The sequence below is a fragment of the Myotis myotis genome, unplaced genomic scaffold, assembly GCF_014108235.1.
Source record: "Myotis myotis isolate mMyoMyo1 unplaced genomic scaffold, mMyoMyo1.p scaffold_m19_p_14, whole genome shotgun sequence".
NCBI classification, from domain to species: domain Eukaryota; kingdom Metazoa; phylum Chordata; class Mammalia; order Chiroptera; family Vespertilionidae; genus Myotis; species Myotis myotis.
In genome coordinates this window covers 29970144-29989367 of record NW_023416318.1, presented here as the reverse complement: position 1 = coordinate 29989367, position 19224 = coordinate 29970144, and the positions used below count along the sequence as shown (strand labels likewise).

General features: G+C 50.9%; 1 protein-coding gene across 1 annotated transcript in view; it reads right to left on the bottom strand.

The window, feature by feature from the left end:
- Positions 1 to 923: 923 nt before the first annotated feature.
- The window catches only part of KCNK12 (potassium two pore domain channel subfamily K member 12), a 36436-nt gene continuing 18135 nt past the window's right edge, over positions 924 to 19224 (bottom strand). The window contains exon 2 of the mRNA XM_036334649.1: positions 924 to 1867. Within this exon, the coding sequence (XP_036190542.1) occupies positions 966 to 1867 (902 nt within the window). The 3' untranslated portion in view covers positions 924 to 965. The remainder of the gene's footprint in view (positions 1868 to 19224) is intronic.

Below are 19224 nucleotides of genomic sequence, written 5' to 3'. Positions count from 1 at the left end.
GAACCCACACTAACAAAGCAGAACCTTGTCTGAAAAGACGCACATTCCTAGTTAATGATGAGCAGCGACCTGGTGGGTGGTGCTGGGGAGAGAAAGGAGGGTTGCGGGGTTCAGAGATACGCCTGGAGCCTCTGAGATCAGGCAGCTGACGCAGAGCGGGGCTCCTGCAGCCCAGAGCTCCCCTCCCGCAGGCCACCCTGATTTCCTTCATTACAAGTAGCTGCCCTGGGTACTGTGCTAAGAGAAATACAGGCTGAGAAAGGCCAGCTAAGCAAGCCCCTTACCATTGCCATTTCCAAATCTCGGAAACGCCACAGTCCCCGAGTTGGTGCGTGTTTCATCTCATTGCGTAATACTACACCACTTGTGTGTAGCGGCTGTGCTATATATACACGCCAGGAGGTAACAGATGGCTCTCCCCACCCCCATCTGTCAAAACTGTGACTATATCACTTCTAACGACCAGAAGGAAGCTGCTGGGGTGGGCCAGGATTCTAAATGCTGCGGAGGTAACTCTGAGCCATGTAAAGTTGCACCATATGTTTTGGGGTTGCTGGCTGCTTATGCGCATGGGGACCGGGTTGAATGCCAGTCTGCACAACCCAGGACTGGCACTCTCCTGGCTGCGGTATGCATCGCGTGAGGGTCTGGGTGCCACTTTTTCTCTCCCTGGAGGAGAATCTGCTGGGGCCACGGTTCTCCAAGAGGGGACCCACAAGGAAAACAGGTTATCCAAAAACCTGCCCCTGATAACATCAGGCCCGTCCAAATAGTATTTCTTTTTTAAAAAAATTTTTTTTGGTTTCATTTTATTGGATAAAGATTAAGAAAGCGCCAGCGTCTGAGAGAAGGAAAGCAAGCCACGCCTGGTGGCACCCCAGCCTGGAGGGGGTCCCTGGCACACGCGGCGAGGCGCGCAGACGGGCGGGCAGACGGGCGGACGGGCGGGAGGGCGGGCGGGCGGTCTACCTGGAGGCGCTGGTCTCGGCCAGGCGGTTGTTCATGATGCCCAGCGCGCCCACGCCGCCCGAGAAGCCGTTCTGGCGCGTGTTGACGCACACGCTGCGCGGGTAGCCGTTGGCCGTCTCCGACAGCTGCTTCTGCAGCAGCGCCAGCGATACCTTGTTGGAGGCGGTGAGGTCGCGCATGGAGATGAGCTCGCCCGATAGGCGGCGGCCCTCGGCGTCGCTGTCGCAGGTCCCGGGGTCGACGCCGAGCGCAGTCAGGCGGCGGCGCAGCCGGGAGCCCGGGGTGATGGCGTTGCGCCGGGCCAGGGGCGCGCCCGGCGCCGGGCAGCAGCGCGCGCAGCAGCGGCAGCTCAGCTTGCGCAGCATCCAGTTGAGCACCTGCTTGATGAGGATGGAGATGACATTGAAGAGCGAGTAGATGCAGCACACGCCGAGCAGGATGAAGAGGAAGTTCCCCAGGCGGTACAGCCCCTGGTTCCGGTAGGCGGCGTGCTGGCTGCTCACCAGGTCCCCGAAGCCGATGGTGCTGAAGGTGACGAAGCAGAAGTAGAGCGAGTCCACGTAGTCCCAGCCCTCCACGCTGGTGTACATGGCCGAGGCGCAGCAGGACAGCAGCACGGCGAACAGGCCCAGAATCAGCAGCACGTGGTACACCGAGGGCTTCCAGCCCGCCAAGCAGTCGGCCTCCGAGAGCGCAGAGCCGCGGCCGAAGGTGGCGGGCAGCAAGCCGCTGCGGCGCAGCTGGTGCTCCCGGCAGGCGCGCATGATGAAGGCCAGCAGCGAGATGATGCGCTCCAGGAAGAGGTTGAAGAACAGGATGGTCCCAGCGCAGCCAAACAGCCCATAGGCGATGAGGAAGGCCTTCCCACCCACCGTGGCGGGGGTGGTCATGCCGAAACCTGTGGAGACAGGGCAAGGGTCAGGGAGGTCCCGGCTGGGCAGGAGGCCCTAGCTAGGGGGTGGGCGCTGTGTGCATGCAGGCGATGACATGGCTCCTGTCTGGAGTGGTATCCCTCGGGTGGAGGGGAATCAGTGTTCAGACATTTCTCTCCCTTAGTGGCACGAGACATTGTTTCTGATCTTGGCAGCCCAGAAACTGTTGGAGGAGACATGGCCCCTCCTGTTGGGGATCTATAAACCAAAATGGGTGAGGCAAGGTGGTCACTAGGAAGGACCCATCAGGACACAACAGAAACCACTGCACAGATGCAAACCACTGAGATGCCGCAAAGCAAGTGTCACCTGCTCTTCCACCCCTCCAATCGGATTTTTTAATGTAACAGTGGCACACCTGGGCCTTGTTAGGAGAGAATGCCATAAAGGCTTCATTTCATACGGGATTTCTGGGGACCAGGTAGAGTGTGTTCAGTCCCGGTAGCTATATTTGATGGTCTCTGAAAAGGGGTTTATGAAACTGACAAAGGATTCTTTGAGGAGGAGGCCACAATAGTCAGAGAGTAAACATGGCTGCCATTGAGCATCAGCTTCTTCTCACCCCAGGACCACGTCATCCTTGCTCACCTCACCAAGGGAAAGGTTTGGGTCCAATGCCGGCCTGTGCTGTGTGTGTCTGGGGTCGCTTTTGTCTTGGCAGTTCTGTTCTGTGCCTGGGCAGCTGCTTATTTGCTTTGAACTCTTATAATTAAGTCTTAACTTACCCACTTATTCAAAGCACAGTCTGTAAAGGAGATTCTTTATCAATTGATCTCTGCAGAAGGCTCTGCTCATGCCATGCAGGGCAGCACAGAGTGGCAGCTCTGCGCCTCCAACCTGAGCTCTCAGCCTGCTGCTGGCTGTAGTCTCTTGGTGGGACGCATGGTTGCCTGACTCTGGTTACAGGAGGGGGTTTCATCTCTTTGTAGGAAGAGTCGCTGCTGCTTGGAGTCTGAGCTGAAAATGAATCATCTGTCTGAGTAGCACTATGGCACCCGTCAACACCTCTGCCGCAGAGGTCAGAAGTTAATTCATACCCAGTGTCAGGAGGGCTACCGGTGCTGCTAGTGGGGTGGGGCCAGCCCCAGGAAGTGTGTGTGTGGGGTGTGTGTGTAGAGTTTTGTCTCCCTGGGCTTACTATCTCCTTAAAAGGGTCTGAGAAAATATTTTTTCAGAGTAATTCCTTAAGCCTGTGTGTTAATCATTCTCTAGATTCCTTGGAGGAAATGCCCACTTGCCTGACCGTGGTCTTGATCTTATGCCTAATGACTCAAGTTAGGAGAAATCTTATGATCATGACCCTCACGTCGAGGAAGATGGATTATATCCCTAGATTTAGAATTTGGCCACAAGAGAATGAAAAACCAAATTAGCAATGTAACCAGGAATTTGATAGAGGAATTTTGCTTCTCTTTAAAGTCAAATTCAAGTTCTTAAGTTCATTAGAAAAAAAAAATCACCTGATTTACTTCTTATGTGCAGGTTTGCTTTCAACGGTTTCAGTTACCCATGGTCAACCATGGTCTGAAAATATTAAATGGAAAATTCCACAAATAAAAAATCCATAAGTTTTAAATTATCCGCCGTTCTGAGTAATGTGGTACAATTTCATGGCATCCTGCCTAGGACGTGAATCCTCCCTTTATCCAGCACATCCACTCTGTATGCTTCCAGCCCATTAGTCACTTAAGTAGCCAGCTTGGTTATCACATCAACCAGTACTGCATGAGCATCTGTCCTCCTGGATGTCCCTGAATGATAGAACCAGAATGAGACCTGTTTCTCAGCCCCCCAGTTCTCCTTCTCTACCGAGGTAGGGCCTCTACAAGGCAGCACCACCAGATATGCAGCTGGAAGATCAACCACCACCCATTCATTCATTCCTCAGCAGACATGTACTGGTGACATAGTTTGGCAGGCCTCATACTAGGCTCAGGGATATGGTGGAAAACCAGACAGATGCAGTCCCTACCCTCACAGAGTCTCTGGGTTGCCTTCTTAGAGGTTTTGTACAGATGCTCACCCCTCTGCTGCCAGCAGCTCATCCCTGAGCCAGGGCACAACTTTTCCCTGCTGCCCCAACAGAGAACCTGGGCCAGAATTTGTCCTGGGGTCTCCTCATGGCCGTGACTGCAGGCCTAAAATGATCTCAAATGCTTGATTGGCTGTGATTGTGGCACTGTCTGCCCAGAAGTGGACAGGCAGGTCACAAGGTTCTCTGACAACACAGAGGGCACCCAAAGCAAATGTCCCTCTCACTGACCCAATTCCTGAGGTCTGAGCTCTGGGGAAGCTGAGGCCCTGGAGTCAGGCTTCCTGCTGAGGCCAGTGGGGTCTCTGCCTGGGCTGCCGCTTCCCAGAGTGGAGGAGTGGTCCCCCCAGCTCTGACAATCTGTGGGAGCCAGGCTGACTTTGGAGAGGGGCCTTGAAGCTTCAGGCAGAGAAAAGACAAACCCAGCCACCCCGAGAACCCCTCCTTCCCCAATCACACCCTGCAGAGGCGTAATCTGTCCCCGGTTTGCACCAAGCCTGCTATTTTGTTTATGCCACAATTGATCTGCCATCCCACTTTGCAAAGAGCAGACACTTGGGGGCTTTATTGTGCTACTTCGACAAAAGCTGTGAAGCTCATTTGCACAGCCTGTCTGGTGCCGCCTTCGCAAATGGGGCCCTAGTGACAGGGCCTCCAGAGTTCAGCTCAAGGAATCTGGAATTGAGATGGGGAGGCCAGCTCTGATCTGTTTCGGTGGCTCTAGGTGGAGCCTCTTTGCCAGATGCTGGACACATCAAATCCCTCCAGCCACCCTGTGAGGGAAGCATCATCAGCCCAACAATGTAGGCCAGGACATGGGCCAAGGGAGTTGAGGGTACTTGCCCATGTTATAGTTTGTAAGTGGCTGAGCTGACCCTGGAGCCCTTCCCACTGTGCTAGAAGACGGGAAGTCTTGGCTTACCACCTCAGGCACCTTGTCCTGTTCGTTCTGTAGTATCAGCTCTGAGGAGGAGAAATATAATTGACAGTCCAATCCAGGGTACTTTTGAGAGTAAAAAGACACTACTAATAATTACCCCTGAACAGCATGTAAAAACCAGGGCTGTTCCAAGTAACTGGAATGTATGATTAAAAAGCAGATTCTGCCCTAGCCTGTTTGGATAGAGCGTCAGCCTGTGGACCAAAGGGTCCCGGGTTCGATTCCAGTCAAGGGCAGGTACCTTGGTTGCAGGCTCCCCCAGGGCCTGGGCCCTGGTCAGGGCTTGTGCAGGAGGCAAACAATCAATGCGTTTCTCTCACATCAATGTTTTTCTTCTTTCCCTTTCTCTTCTACTCTCCCTAAAAACCAATGGAAAAATATCCTCAGGTGAGGATTAACCCCCTCCCCTCCCCCGCCATGCAGATTTCAAGGCAGGTCCCACTCCAGAGGTTTATTTAGGAGGTCAGGAGAGGGACCCAGGAATTTGCATCTAGCAAATGTGCCCTGATGATTCTGATGCAAATGGGCTAAAGCACTTGCATTAAAAAACAATGTTATAAGGTATCCCCAGTGCCCCTTCTGATTGGAATCTGCCCAATTTCAAATACTTTGATTGATATTTCTGTTCTTAATTTTAGATTTATTGAGATACTAGAGCCCCTATGCATGAAATTCCTACAAGAGTAGGCCTTTGCAGGCCTGGCTGCCTCAGCCCTCGCAGCCCTGGCTTCATCTGGAAGGTCGTCTTCAAGGACATCTGGATAGTCGTTCAGCTGTTTGGCTGTTTGGTTGATTTGCATATTATGCTTTTATTGTTATAGATCGTTGACATAAAATGGTAAGCTATTTAAAGTGTACATCATGATGCTTTGTTGATCTTTCCTGACTGCCCAGAGGAGGGATTAACAGCCTCACTTTAATAATCAAGCAGCCTGAAGCTCACACCCAAGGCCAGGTCAGCAGCCAGGCCTTCCAGTGCCCCTCCGTCTCCAAACAGGGAACAGAGGGAGTGTGGGTGGGCTGTGGGGTGGAGGGTGGAGGGTGGGGCTACTGTCAGGCTGCTCTGTGGCTGGAGCTCAGACACTGACTCTCAAGGAGAAAAAGGGAGGCTTCTGGCCATGCTCCATGGAGGAGGGCTGGACCTGAGAGGCTTCCCTAGGACCCTTAGGGCTGTCCATGTCATCCTTATCCAAGTCACTTTCCTGGGGAGGACAACCGGCTTGGATAAATCCAGAACCTTTGGGGAGAAGAGGGGCTGGAAGAATGGCTGGGAAGAGTCATTAAAGCATTCAGTGAGGAGTGAAAATGTGGAGGGGGGTAATAGTGGCTGATGGTGTTGAGCCCTCACTATTTCCAGGCACTTTGCCAAGACTTCATGTGTATCAATGCATTTCATCCTCACAACAACTCCGAGGCACTCACTCATTCTAAGTCACAGCTTTTCCCCTTGAATTTTCACATCCCTGAAATCGGAATGGATCTTACAATCGATGGCCTGAGAGTTTATTTGACAGCATTTAAATTTCTTAATGGTATGTAGTAGTGGTACATTTGTAATCAATAGTTTCTTAGATTTGATGAATAACACTGAGAATGATTATCATCCCCAATTGTGAGATTAATAAACACAGTCATTTAATAGGTAAAGATACTGAGGTTAAATAACTTGCCCAGATCATAGAACAAGCAAGTGGCAGAGCCCAGCTTTGAAAGTAGAGGAAGGAGCTTGCGATGTGATGAGGGAAAAGCCAAACGCACAAGAGTTGGGGAGAAAAAGAAGCAGGTTGCTTCTGGCTGGCACGGCAGTTTTTACTCTGGCTGCACAATAGAATCACCTGGGAAACAAAACTATCCCCAAGGCCCAGGTGCACCCAGACCAGCCTCTTCATACAGTGATTGGGAAAGACAGAGAGGAGAAGGTACTTATATTCAGGCCTGAGGGGTGGGTGGTGGTTTGAGAAAGGCGCGCCCCACTGGGAGAGTGCACAGGGCCGCTATGTGGGGGGTTTGGCTTGGCTGGTCCCCACGGGCAGCTCGGTGCCTGCCCCACAGACAATGTGCAGTAATTCTTGCTGATGGAGTGGGTGAGCCTGTGCAAGAAGGAGAAGGACAAGGTGGAGGGACTGCCTCCCACCTTGTACTGGGGCTGAACTTGAGCTTCACCTCCAGGAGAGTCTCCAGCTCCTCAGCCCGGCATCTAGAAACGGACAAGCACTGAAACCTCCAGCTGCAGAAGCCAAGCTCAGCAAGTCGCCATTCCTGCCGCTTGGGAAGGGCACCGGCACCCCCTTTCTTGGAGAGGTGCGAGCAGAGGAGGCTGGGAGCAGGGGCTGTGGCCTCACCCTCTGGCGCCTCCACGGGAACATGCTACTTCTCCCTCTGAAAGTGGCCTGATGACCGTCTACCTCGGGAGGCTGCTGTGAGGAGTAAAGGAGGAGTTGGTTTCCCCATGCTTCCCACAGTGCCAGGGCCATGAAAAGTGCGTAAAACACAGCAAGCTCAACCAGGAAGCTCCACGTGCGAGGCGTGGCCTTTGCATCACAGCTGAAGTGCATCACGATTTTACCTGATGCGAGGTACAGACAGGCCTTGACTAGGAATTTTGGACGACAAGGAAAGACTCCCCCAAGACAGACTCTATCATTGACTTGCTGCCCTTTCACCTCCCTTTGCCTCAGGAGGTTCCAGGTGAGTTTCCTCAGTGGTTCCAGGTGAGGGACAACATCCCCTCCGGGTTTGCCCTGAGCTGGGGGAGAGGCCCCGCTAGAGGGAGGCACCACCTTCTCCGGTCCCCAAACAGTGTGGCAGCAGGTGGGGTGCTGGCAAATGGCACTCTTGTGGGAAAGTTGCGGCCGGGCTGCTCTGTTTGTTGGTGTTTGTGGATTGGTCTAAGTTGCACACGAGATGGACAGACAGCTCCCCGAGGGCTGCGTGCACGGTTCCCTTTGCTCAGAGCCGGTGCGGGGCTGGGCTGGTACTGGACGCTCCATGACTCAGGCCGAAGAGGCAGCGGCCAGCAAGGCCTTGGAGAAAGCGGGGCCCTCCCCATTTTCCTGTTTGCTTCTGGCTTGTTCGGTGGGGCCTTTGGCAGGATGTGCTCTGTTTGAGGAGGGCAGGAGGGCAGGTGGGGGTGGCTGAGAGGGCAGGGATCTAGGAGGAGACTGAAGCCCACAGGCTGCAGGTGGGTGAGTTCTTACATCAGAAAAGTTTGGGTAAATGGTGAGCAATGGGCAAGTGATCTTGAGAATTGCCTTTGGGCCGTGGCACTGCTTTCCTCGCCAAAGGGGTGACTTGATCCAGCCCCGAGACTCTGCACTTCATCTGTGTGATTAAGGCTTTCTCTCCTCCCCACAAATCATTCAGCAAAATGAGTTATTAAAAGCTGGGTAACCACTCCTGCCTCCGGGGCGGCTCCTCCTGAGTGACCTCCCGGGAGCAGCTGTCAGGCCCTGGGAGCTGGAGCTGGCAGGAGGGTGACTCACTGACAGAGCCCAGCCTTGCCCTGTCCCCTCCTCCCTCAGATCTGTCCCTGTCTCTCTGTGACTAATTCAGAAGTGAGATCACCGCCCCCCGCCCCTCCTCCCCCCTCCGCCCCTCACAAAAAGAGCAGAGCCCTAGCCTCAGCCCAGAACTGTGGTAGAGACTAAATTCAGGGCCAGGGAAGACAGGGGAGGCACTAACTGAAAGCCTGCTCTGTGTCAGGCACTGTGGCGACGGGGGGGAGCAGGACAGGCAGAGCCCCAGCCTGCACAGCCCCGTGTCCAGCAGACGTGTACCACGAACGGTCTCTCCTCCACGTCTGTGCACCTGCCATTCCCGCCTTTCAAGGTCTGCGACAGCTTGACATCCTTTCCCTTCTCTCTGCATCCACGCATCCCCTAGCAGCACGTTCGTTTAGTCATGTGCTGCTCGCGGTGGCCCGGTACCAGTGACTACTGACCCAGGGCACCATTTAAGCCTTTGCGTTTTTCTGTGTTGTCACACAGCCCAGGTCTCAGATGTCCTCTCAGCCTCTGTAATGCAGGCGCCTAGGGGACAGCTGCTAAATTCCTGACAGAAGTGGCAGTTTGTCTAGTGGTCACCAGCAGGCACTGTACCAGAAACTTGTTTCATCTTAGTTTTAATGAATTCACCTAACGTATTCTTGATGCCTGCAATGTGCCAGGAAAGGGCTGGGAAAGGAACACGGTGATGTGTGACATTGTCCATGCCCCGCAACCACATGAACACACCTGACGTTGAATAAAATTGGGTGTACCGCCCTAGCCAGTTTGGCTCAGTGGATAGAGCATTGGCCCATGGACTGAAGGGCCCCAGGTTTGATTCCGGTCAAGGGCACATACCTCGATTGCAGGCTCAAAACCAATCAGTGTGTCTCTCGCATTGCTGTCTGTCTGTCTCTCTCTCTACCTCCCTCCCTCCCTCCTCCTCCCTTCCCTTCCACTCTCTCTAAAAATCAATGGAAAAATATCCTCGGGTGAAGATTAACAAAACAAAACAAAAATTGAGTGTATGGACTCACTACCACAAGGGAGCCGGGGCACCACGGGGAGCTGCGGGGCATCTCAGCCAGCGGGCAGCAGAAAGGACTTAGTCAGAATTTGGGCTTGAGTTAGGCCACTCTGGGGAGGGCTCAAGGAAGCAAGGCTGTGCTGTGGATTGGGTGCTGCAGGGAGCAGGGATATTTCTGGGATTGGGTCTCTTGGTATTTCTTACCTAGGAGGTGGGAATAACGGATAGGAGGTGACAAGGCCAAAGCTGTGATTGGAGAGGAAACAGGAGTCGCTCACCTTAACCAGATAGGGGTGCTGGGTCATTTTTGTGTGTGGTTTGGAAAATGTTCTTCTTGGTCTTTGTTCAGAGATGGTTATGGGTGAGTGGTCTTGTTTCCATCTCACTCGGTCATGGTCATAAAGTAGTACTGTCTGATGCAGGTTGCCGTGTGCTGGAGGGGTGACGTGCCACATCTGAGCACCCCAGCCCTGCTGTGAGTGCCAGGCCCATGCCCTGCTCTCTGGGGCTGCTTTCAACTTCTCAAAATGGTTCTGCGCTCAGCATTCCAGCACAGCCTTTTATTGGATGCCACTCATTATTGCTTTTCAAAGAAACTCCTTCCAATCTTCTACTTTATTTGGCTCTAACTGTGCATGTGTGTGAACACACAGGTATTTAATTCATAGGTGGAGCATGCCTCTAGGTTGTGGAAATATAGGTGATTCTTATTTTAATTATCTTCTGTATGTTGTTATGAATATTTCACACTTCCTGTGGTGCAAATGGGGCAGTTACTACTTTTAAAACCAAAACTTCTCCCCCAACAAGCATTGTTTTTGTTTTTTTTTTAAATTTATAAATAAAAATGAATGCGGCAAGGTCCCTGTTCTCAAGAGAATGATACCCTATGAAAACGACAGCATAGGAGACATCACAGGAAGCCAAGACACAAGAGAAAAGGTCTGGGAGGGCTTCCCAGAGGAGGTGCCACTGGCCAAATAATAAAGATGCCTTAGCCAAGCAGGTGGAGGTGGTGGGGGAGGGTCTGTGGGTTCTGGATTGGGATGTAGAGTCAGGATCACATGGATAAGGTGTCCCAGGGATGTCTTCACACAACAAATATTTACGTGCCAGGCACTGGCTCTCCCCATTAAAGGCCATGAACGAGAGCCCGGAGACCCTCAGCAATAAGGATGCTATTTCTATATTAAGTCCGGTCATCAGGAAATAGCAATGATGGACCCTATTATCCTTGCTCTCCACTGCGACTGAAATGCTTTCACTGTGATTGAATGTTTAACCTCCTGCCTTTGGGAAGGAATGGTAGAAACACCCCTTTGAAGATGATGTCTGTGTCTTTTGCAAAACCAAAGGAAAAAAATCATTTCCCATGTCCCTTACTTAAAGATGCACTAGATTCATTTCTTCTTGAATTCAGGATCTGAAGTGTTGGTTTTCTAGGAGCACTTGTGCCCTGGCTCCCACACACTGAGTGCCAGGGTTTGCTGGCTCCGTGGACACGCAGAGCCAAGGTATTGTGAGCAATTGCTATCGGACTGTGTCCCGGCAGCTGGTACATTTCTCATCAATTTTCGATTATTTTTTGGCTTCCGTAATTTGTCCCTCCCCCTTCTTTCTCCTGTTCACAACGTCTGTTGAATGCCTGCTATGTGCAAGCACTAGACTAGGTGACCACCCTGGCCTCTTTGAGCATACAGTTTGGCTTATTCTAGTTTTATCACTTAAATCTGTTCACATCCTTTGTGGAAGTAAGCTGGCTTTTAGTCACATGTACTAAGCAACAGCAATTTCCAGAAATCTTCAAGTTAGCATAGTCCCACCAAATATATGGAATCTCTTTCTCCAAGGTGGCCTTTAAAATGCAGACTGGCCCTCCTTTGCCAAGGAAGGTTCTGACATGTGTCAGTCTGAAGGCAGAGGGATGGCCTCCAGGGCCTCTTGTTCCCCCAAATGCGTAAGTTAAAGCCCTAACCCTGCAGTAGCTTGGAATGTGGCTGTAGCTGATAGGGCTTGCAAGGAGGTGACTGAGGTAAAATGAGGTCGTGCAAGTAGGCCCTGCCTATGCCTGGTATCCTTATAAGGAGAGTAGGACACAGACACGCACAGAGGGAAGACCATGTGAAGACACAGAAGACAGCCCACCTACACGTCAAGAAGAGAGGCCTAAACACCCCAATCCTGCTGCACCTTGAGCTTGGACTTCTGGCCCCCAGAATTGTGAGCCAGAAGCCCCCGGGCTGTGCACTCCTTCGTGGCGGCCGAGGGAATTGATGCGCCCGTGCTCGGCTGCAGAGGCCTGCATGCTTCCCCTTGCGCATCCTGTGTTTTACAGCAGCGGTGGCAGCAGGAAGCTCAGATGCAAAGCTTGGTTTCTGAGCTGTGATCAGGAGGCTGTGTTTATATTTATCCTGCTAACTGCAGGGGACTATTTATATACAGAGAAATAACCTCCCAGGCAAGATGGGGGCAGCCAAGGAACCAGCTGCTTCCGCCAGACCTGCTGGGCTCCTTCAGCCAGGCGCACACGCTCAGGCCCTGCTCAGGCCCCTGGTCTTCAGGTGCCCTCCCCTCAGGTGTCTCTGATGCCAGCTCTCCTCACCCCCACCGGGGGCTTGGGCTCCAGGGGTGGAGTCTAGTCTTCTTAGCACAGGGGACTGCCCAGAGCTGACTGCTTTTCACAAGCTCTCCAGGATGTGCACGGCCCCAGGAGCAGTGCTTTTGTCCACGAGTCACAATTCTAGTCTCACTCAGATCCAACACAATCCTGGGTATTTAGTAGGTGCTCGATAAACAGAATAAGTGGTGTTGGGTGTTTTTTTTTTAAATAAAATCACAGTAGTCTCCCCTTGTCCATGGCTTTGCTTCGAGTGGTTTCAGTTACCCACAGCCAACCACAGTCTGAAAATATTAAGAGGGAAATTCCAGAAATAATAGATAAGTTTTAAATTGCATGTACTTCTGAGTAGCATGATGAAATGTCATACCATCCTATTCTGTCCGGCCCAGGATGTGAATCATCCCTTTGTCCAGCATATCCAGGCTGTGTATGCTACCTGCCCACTTTATAGCCCTCTGGGTTACCAGATGGACTGTCATGGTATCGAGGTGCTTGGGTTCAAATAACCCTTATTTTACTTAATAATGGCCCTGAAGTACAAGAGTAGTGATGCTGGCAATTCAGACCTGCCAAAGAGAAGCTGTAAAGTGCTTCCTTTAACTGAAAAAATATGTATGTATGTATGGGAAAAATCATAGAGTACATATGGTTGGTACTGTCTGCTGTTTCAGGCATCCCCTGGATCTTGGAACTTATCCCACGCAATAAGGGGACTACTATAGACTCAGACCTTTATAACTGTAAGGTGCCTCTGCCACTGTCCTCCCTTCCTGCTCCGCTTCCTGGGAGGTCTGAGGGGAGGGTCTTCTGGGGGTGGGGCCAGCCACCCTGGGCTTGTTCTGGAGTCTTGCAGCCGGACGGAGCTTTCAGAAGCCTACGGGAGGTTTCAGCTGGACCCTGGCCTCATTGCACACGTTCTCGTTTTATCAGAGAAATCACTGCTGCACAGCGACTCTTGAGGGCCTCAGCAGGGACAGTGTGTAAGCTGAGAGCAGCAACGTCAGGGGGTGGCATCCAGGCTCCTGCTGCCTGCAAAGCACTCAGGTGTGGGGGGAGCAGTGCTAGCCACAGTGACCAGCAGAAAAGACAGGGAAGCTCGCCGGTTTTCAGCGCTGGCGAGTGGAAACACTTCATACCCCTGGGCGGGTGAATGCTCGGGTCAGTCTGCGCCCTGAAATGTGGATGTGATGCCATTAAAGGCATTACTTGAGGCGGGGACTTTAACTTCCTTGATCAGGTGTGTCAATGTGACTGCGGGGAAGAGCTGCCTGGGCACTGTGTCGCAGACCCTGGCGCAGCCACCACCGCAGCGGAGAGCAACCCCCACAACAAGCACAGATGACAACTGCCTTTAGCTCTGATCGCTACCCTGTGCTGCTTTCCTTACTAGGCTTCTATGGGATTTATGGCTTTAAAGGTAATTTTCACACACAGTTTATTGCCTCCCAATTATCTAGGAGGCAGCTGCTATTATCTTTAGTTTTCAGATGCACAGTCTGAGCCTCTGAATGGCATGGTCCAAGGCAAGAAAGTAGGGTGTGTGTGTGTGTGTGTGTGTGTGTGTGTGTGTGTGTGTGTGTGTCAGAATTTGGGTGGTGGCCTCACAGTCGCTGACCCTCCCTCTGCAGGTCTCTGATCTCTGACAGCACTGTCCAGGGCTCTCAGAGTGGAAGCCTGTCAGAAGCTCAGCTGTCCTGCTACGTGCTCCTGCCCCGTAGCTGGACAGACACCCCAAAAGGCAATGGGGTGTATTCCCCCAGGTGTGGGTTCTGTTGGCTCTTTGGGAAAAAAGGACATGGGCGATCAGAGTGGTCATGAGGCTGTGGATGCTGCCCATGGACTGGTCTCCTGGGAGCTGGGCCTGCAAGCTGGGCTGGGGTGGGTCCTCCCTCCTGCTCCTCCCTGCAGCTGTGATTCTAGAGGTCTGTAGAAGGGTGTGTAACATCTTTAAAGTCTTTATTTCCCATCTCTCTGCCAATGAGGGAAGCACCATCCACCCAGCTTCGATTCTCAGAGCAGCTTCTGCTGATGATGGGAGGGGGGCGGGGGTTCTTTCCACCACGAAGGCAGGAAGATGCCCCTGGGAGCAGGGGACCCCCAGATGTGGTGCCAGGTCCCTGGGGCCTGCCTTCCCTCAGCTCTGGGTGGCAATGAAAGGCCAAGCAACATTCTAGAAACACCACCACTAATTTCACCTCTCCTTTTGGACTGCCTTTCCCTTTTAGACGAAAGCAAAGACTGATCTTCACCCTGACAGGCTCACAGACATGCCAGGCCTTCCCTGTACTGCCCCATCCCCACCCAACTCCCCCTTAACACTCACATGATGTCTCAGGGATCAGCTAGGCCAAAGGAGTTCTCACGGTACCAGTTCCTAGGGTAGTCTCAGCCTGTGCCTCAGCCTCGTAACCCGGGGGAGCCCTGGCGCCTCTGTGCGGGCCTCCACCTGTCAGCTCCGAGTGCCAGGGACTCTCCTTTCTCTTCCCAGCCCCACCTTCCCAGGCCCTCGAGATGGCCAGCGCCATTGTCCCAGTGTTCTCACTGAACACATCAGTTCTGTGCGCTTTTCTGCCTGCCCAGCTCATAGATTGCAAAAGTTAGAATTTCATGAGATACATTTTAAATGCCGTTTCTTGGCAGACATGGGCCCAGCATGAGCGCTCTGTAATTTTCCAGCTTCCTGAATGGCCCCCCTGGACCTAACACGTATCACGCACCAAACATAACCCACCTTCGTTCCACCCCCCAGACAACCAGTGACTCACTCACACAGTCTTCACCAGGCCTCTCCTTGGAGGTCCCTGGGCTAAGGCTGAGGGGGATGCAGTCGTCCTCCTGACAAACTACAGCACATCTCCCAGGCTACTGTGCTTCCAAACACAGGGATGCTTGGGAAAGCTTATGTGTACGTCATATGTCAATATAGGAAAAGAGCCCTAACCAGTTTGGCTCAGTGGATAGAGCGTCAGCCTGCGGACTAAAGGGTCCCAGGTTCGATTCCGGTCAAGGGCATGAACCTTGGTTGGGGTACATCCCCAGTAGGGTGTGTGCAGGAGGCAGCTGATGGATGTTTCTCTCTCATCGATGTTTCTAACTCTCTATCCCTCTCCCTTCCTCTCTGTAAAAAATCAATAGAATATATTTAAAAAAGAATACATAGGAAAAGAAAGATCCCAAATTTTGTCCAGAAAAAAAAGACTCGAAGGCAAACTCTCCGTAGTAGTTCTACTTTACTGGTGGAAATATGTGGGAGTTTTTTCTTTTACTTCTTTGTGCTTCCTTCTTTTCAGGTGTTCTATAATAAGTAGATATTATTTTAATGAATTAAAGACAATTCCTTTTGTCATTATTTGTTAGGGCCGGGTCTAACAGGCTGGTGGGGAGGGAAGTCACACAGGTGTGGTCAGATCATCACAGGCAGAACCGAACGAGGAAGGAGGGTCAGTGAAGCCTGAACTGTCAGGGTGGGCTCTGCAGAGGAAGTGGTCCTTGACTGCTACCTGGACTTGGGTTGAGGGAGGGGAGAGGACAGGAGAGGGCATTCTGGGCGGAGGGAGGTACTGCTGTAGTGAAGACTCAGAGATGCACGGTACCAGGTTCTGTTTGACTCGAGATGAGGGTGCAGCAAAGGGGAGTGCTGACCACACTCAGTCGTGGAGAGTTTGGGTCCAGCTTGTAGAATCCTGGAGGAGACCGGGCAGGCTGCTGCCAGAGGATGGACCCCGTGGGAGGCCTGGATATAGCTCAGTGTCCTTCTCCAACTCAGTCATTTGGAACCTTTTATGTCTCTAAATTTCTCATTCAGACAGCGCCAACTATGCCGTGGGGGGTGGAACGCTCACTAGCTCGTCCATCTGAGAAAGCCCTTTAACTTCTCTTTGCCTCAGTTACCTCATATGTAAAGTAAGGATATGAATTGTACCTACTTCCACAGGATGGTGAGGAGTAAATGAGATAAAGTGTGTACAGTGCTTCACAAAGGGCTTGGACATGTTGACCACTTGACCTGTGAGAGAACAAGGAACAGAATTCCTAAAGATAGGGGATAAGGAAGATGGGAGGAAGGGAAGGTGGTAGAATAAAAATGCCTCGATTTCATGAAAATTCCTTTGCTTTCTTTGGGTAAGTAATTTGCTCAGGAGGCCAGCTGGCTTATCTACATGCTCTCTTGAAGAGGAACCCACACCACATTCATCTCCCAGAGAAAGAGACCACTAGGGACAGGGAAAGCTGTAAAGGAAGCAAGAACTTAAGTGCCATCCTGGCCGGTTTGGCTCAGTGGATAGAGTGTTGGCCTGCAGACTGAAGGGTCCCCAGGTTCGAATGTGATCAAGGGCAGATGCCTGGGTTGTGGGCTTGATCCCCAGTAGGGGGCGTGCAGGAGACAGCCAATCAATGATTCTCTTGCATCATTGATGTTTCTATCTCTCCCTCTCCCTTCCTCTCTGAAATCAATTATGTTTATGAACTCAAGTGCCCCCAGAACATCCCCTCCCCCATTCTAAAACTTCTAATGGCTTCCCAGGGCCTAGAGCTATGGGGCCGTGATAATGTGGACTCCTACAACTCTGCAATGATTGCAAAGGTGTCTGAATCTATTTGTTCACTGAGCATTGTTCTCAGCCCTAATAACTTTCTCCTACATTCTTGTGCTATTAGTTTCCAAATATATGTAAATGTAAAACCATTAATGCATTTAAAAGTGGTAGTGAGTTAATTCAGAAGACTTTCTATCAATATGCATTTTTCCTATTAATGGATACCGAAAGTGGTATATGTGACTTCCATCATATGGATTCTGTAAAAACATTTCTAGCATTTAAAGTGCTCCTCACATTTTTTTTTTAAAGTTTGCTCTGAAAGAAGTAGAGCTTTTTTTTTTTTAAATATATATTTTATTGATTTTTTACAGAGAGGAAGGGAGAGAGATAGAGTTAGAAACATCGATGAGAGAGAATCATCGATCAGCTGCCTCCTGCACATCTCCCACTGGGGATATGCCCGCAACCCAGTTACATGCCCCCGACTGGAACTGAACCTGGGACCTCTCAGTCCACAGGCCGACGCTCTATCCACTGAGCCAAACCGGTTTCGGCAAGAAGTAGAGCTTTTATTTATTTATTTTTTTTTATTGATTTCAGAGAGGAAGGAAGACGGAGAGATAGAAATATCAGTGAGAGAGAATCATTGATTGGCTGCCTCCTGCACACCCCACACTGGGGATCAAGCCTGCAACCCAGACATGCGCCCTGACTGGGAATCGAACCGTGACCTCCTGATTCATAGCTCTCCGCTCAACCACTGAGCCACGCCAGCCGGGCGGTCCTCACATTTTAAAAGATTGGTAGATTTCTGGTTTAAGATAATCATCTAATCACCTGAATTTATCTGCTCTCCCCCTAAGACCCTATGAAAATGACGCTAAAGGGATATAAATGTGTAAACCAGCAACAACACTGAGAATGGGGAGGGAGGTTTCCAGTGGATAAGGAATTTCAACATGATTTGTGGAAGGTGGACAGCCGGGGAATGAGTGGTGAGTGATGAGGGAGAATGCAGCTCAGGGAAGGTGACAGCTGAGGAAGGGAAGGAGAAGAAGAACCCTGGGAAACACCCACTGACCTACAGAGAAACACGAGTCCACAGCCCCACCTATGCACACTGATCTTCTATTTTTAATTCTTTAATGGGAATGGACAGCCACAGTTCAGACATCTGGGGGAAGCTTGCCACCCTCTCTCTCCTGGTTCTCCTTCTAGCTTAGCCACTCCTTCATCTTTCAGACACTAAGGTTCAGTCTTCAGATCTCTTCTCTTCTGGGTCCCCTGATCACTCCCTGGAATCAGGGGTTCAGTCTGGCTGTACATTGGAGTTATCTGAAGAGTTTAACAAAACACTAGTTTCTAAGCCCCACCACCAGAGAGTATGATGCAATTGGATTGTTGGAGGGTGGGGGGAGGGGAGAACGGCCTGAGCATGAAGACTTTTTAAAACTCTCCCGGTAATTTTAATATGCAGCCAGGGCTGAGAACCACTGTCTTAGCTGACCTTTGGCAGGGCTTTAAATAACACTTAGGAGTGGGTCTCTCCTCTGCCTGCACATTAGAATAATCTGAAGAACTTTAAAAAATATCAATTCCTAGGTCTGATCCCCAGAGATTCTGATTGAATAGGCTTAGGGTCAAGTCTGAACATTGATTTTTTCTCTCTCTAAGTTTCTTAAGTGATTGTAGTACCACTGCAGCCAGGGTTAATAACTAGTGGTTTATCCTATATAATAAAATGTTAATATGCAAATTGACGGAATGGCAAAACGACCGGTCACTATGACACGCACTGACCACCAGGGGGCAGACACTCAATGTAGGAGCGTCAGTGTGATCCCACAGGGGGAGTGCCACTCAGCCAGAAGCCAAGCTCACTGCTGCCTCTGAAGAAGTGCTAAGGATGTGTGACTGACGGCTTAGGCCCGTTCCCCACGGGGAGTGGGCCTAAGCCATCAGTTGGACATCTCCTGAGGGCTCCCGGACTGTGAGAGGGCGCAGGCTAGATTGAGGGTCCCCCCCCCCCCGCACTAATTTCATGTACAGGGCCTCTAGTAGGCTAATAAGTTCCAAATATGTATCTCAGCCTCTCCCTTGAGTTCTAGACTTGCATATCTAACTATCCAACAGACATCTAACTTGAAGTCTAAGTTGGATAACATGTCAAAATTATATTTTTCAAAACTAAGTTCTTGATTCTCATCTCTCTCCCCCAGCCACCCTCCTCCTTGATTCTACTACAGTCTTCCTCATCTCAGTAAATGGCAAATCCATCCTTTCAGTGGCTAATGTAAAAAGTCTTAGAGTCCTTTTAGTCTTTTTTCCCTCATATCCTGTATCTGATCCATTAGCAAATCCTACCAATCTACTTTCAAAACATATCCAGAATCTAACCACTTACTTTTGCTTCAGGCCATGAGGCTATAGCTGGATCTAGACTTCCCTCCTACCATAAACATCTAGGAAATTGGATAAAATCTACTAAACAATTATTTTCAGATACTGGAAAACTAGTAGTTTAGGATTATGATACGTGAGAGAAGGGAAACAAACAATGTGAGACCTTTGATTGCCCTGGTTTTATGCCTAGAGGCAATTTTCAGGTAGCAATGGAGGGAGGAGTACCCAGAGTGGGGCAGTTTCACTGAGTTGAGGAGACAGATTTAAGTTAAAGG